The sequence below is a fragment of the Solanum tuberosum genome, unplaced genomic scaffold, assembly GCF_000226075.1.
Source record: "Solanum tuberosum cultivar DM 1-3 516 R44 unplaced genomic scaffold, SolTub_3.0 scf00093, whole genome shotgun sequence".
NCBI classification, from domain to species: Eukaryota; Viridiplantae; Streptophyta; class Magnoliopsida; order Solanales; family Solanaceae; genus Solanum; species Solanum tuberosum.
The window spans coordinates 613677-616011 of NW_006239018.1; the positions used below are offsets into that span (position 1 = coordinate 613677).

The 2335-nt window shown below is 34.4% G+C and overlaps 1 protein-coding gene across 1 annotated transcript in view; it reads left to right on the forward strand.

Moving 5' to 3' along the window:
• The window catches only part of LOC102597734 (uncharacterized), a 4258-nt gene extending 2236 nt beyond the window's left edge, over window positions 1-2022 (forward strand). The window contains exons 4-6 of the mRNA XM_006347481.2: window positions 1352-1500; window positions 1585-1647; window positions 1752-2022. Coding sequence (XP_006347543.1) covers window positions 1352-1500; window positions 1585-1647; window positions 1752-1782 — 243 coding nt within the window. The 3' untranslated portion in view covers window positions 1783-2022. The remainder of the gene's footprint in view (window positions 1-1351; window positions 1501-1584; window positions 1648-1751) is intronic.
• The last annotated feature ends 313 nt before the right edge of the window (window positions 2023-2335 follow it).

Here is a 2335-nt window from a genome sequence, read left to right on the forward strand (position 1 = left end):
CCCCCTGAGAGGCAGAAACTTCCTTGCATGTCTCTGGTGAAGGGCCAATTTATTTCTATTAATGTGATGATATGAACATGTTTACCTATGTATAGAAAATTATTTGCATGCAACCCCTGGTTTATGGCAACGTTGTTTTGAGTTCCTTTTGTTTTTCACCTTTTATTTTCTGTTGTAGTTTGGTTCAATCCGGTACTCTCTATTCTCATACCATTCAACTTGTCTGTCTGATATTATGTCAATTCCATAGTCAGATTGACTTGTTGTTTGTCATCCATCTCAAATTTTGACTTGGTTTCTTATTTATTCCAATAATTAAGGTATTCATTTTGTTTTTTTTTTCAGAATATTTCTACATAAATTCCACTAATGAATAACAATAAATTATCTGTGGTTTAATGCAGTTTCTGTTCATTGTCAGCCATCTTTGTCTTTTGTTTCTAGGTCCCTTCTCAGTTAACAGATGTACTCCCTCTATCTCATATTACTTGTCCACATTACTAAAAAAAATCTGTTTCAAATTACTTGTCAATTTACAAAACCAAGATATAATTAATTTATTTTTCCCATTTTGCCCTTGAATTTATTCTTTTTGAAAGTATAAATATAGTAAAGTTCCAAAAATGTTCCTCCATTGTTAGTCTTGGTATTGATGGTTAAGGCACAGAAATATAGTGTATTAAAAAGAGTTGAAGCATAAATTAGTAAAAGTACCTTTCTTATTTATGATTTCTTAAGGGGCATGTAAAGGGGTAAGTAGACAAGTAATATGGGACAGAGGGAGTACATCAGAACTGAGAATTAAAATTTGTGATTTCAATGTATTCTATGAACACAGTGGAATTGGATTCCTAAATGTGCAATAAGAATATATATTTCTTCTTTTTTGATGATTAAACTGTCTGGTTCAGCAATATCGGAATCGTTTCAGTTGTCTCTATGTTATCTCTCTCCCCCTTCTCTCTTTTAAAGGTAGAGTAAAATGGAAAGTTTACAGTTGGCAGGTGTATTAAAGTAGAAACTGTTTTTGAAGGAGTACTTCAAATAAAAGCTCCAGTTAAACCCAATCAGGCCTAGGTTATTTCAGTCCTCTTCTTAAGTCCTCAATAGAGTTTAGGGACCAATCAGACATGTATAACCCTTGTATTACTTTAATGTTGCGTTGAGGTCCATCAGCTCTGAAGATAGATTGAGAATTCTGGTATGAAGAAACTTTTCAGGACCAAGGATAGGAAAAATACCAGTTATCCTTCCCTGTTGGCACCTAGTTTTTGATTGATGTTGAATAGAGTGAATTTCCAACATCGATATCTGATAGTCGTTAAAAGCTTCTCTTGTTGTGTTCATGCAGCTTGGGCGGAAGTTTTCGCAACCACCTGCTGAAGATACGCATTATGTCAGAACGAGATCACTATTGTCAAGCCTTGGCCTGCAAAATTATGAAAAGAATTTCAAGAAAGGGTTGTTGACAGACACCACTTTGCCTTTACTCACCGATAGGCAAGATATGTTGCACCATATAACTGTGTATTAATTCTATGCATTTCTCACAATTAAATCTCACTCCATTCTCCTGTTTTGCAGTGCTCTTAGAGATGTGAGGATCCCTCCTGGGCCAAGGCTTCTTATTCTTGATCATATACAAAGGTGAAATAATGTTTTACGTGAAGTAACTTTCTGTTTAGTTAACTCTTCAGTGATTAAAATCCTTAAATTGCTTTTTGGGAATTTTTTTTTTCTCTTGGCTGTAGGGATCCGGAACTCAGAAAGAAGCGAGGATGAACTCACTACAAAAGATGAAGTTTTCCTTTGTGGGAAAGACCTGTTCTGTAATTTGAGAAGTAGTGACAGTTTCATGTTATGTTTTTATAATGTTCCGATGAACTAGGCTATTATGGAACTTCTTTTGAGTGTAAGTTCTTGCCATCAGTTAAGAAGGCAGACATGCTATTTATCGAGTTTTTGATCTAGAAACATCAGATTTGTCCACTATTTTAAAGAAAAAGAAAAATTAGAGTGTCATTTTTGCTGAACGGACTTTTAGTTGGGGGAATAAAGCTACAACTGTGTTCTCTCTAATGATATAAGTTTTTAGATGAGATAGTCTCACACTTGAATATAATATTCGAGACTTGGCCACTCATTACCAGAATAAATTTTCACTTGGCCCATAAGAAAAATAACTCAAGCCTGCATTCAATCTGAGGTGGTAGAGAAGAAATCATTTGAATTTGTCATATGCGTGTACCCAAAAATGGTACAAATGGTAATAATTTGCGAAACTACTGTGTCTGAACGTAATTACTAGTTAAACTAACCGAATTTGTATTGTTTC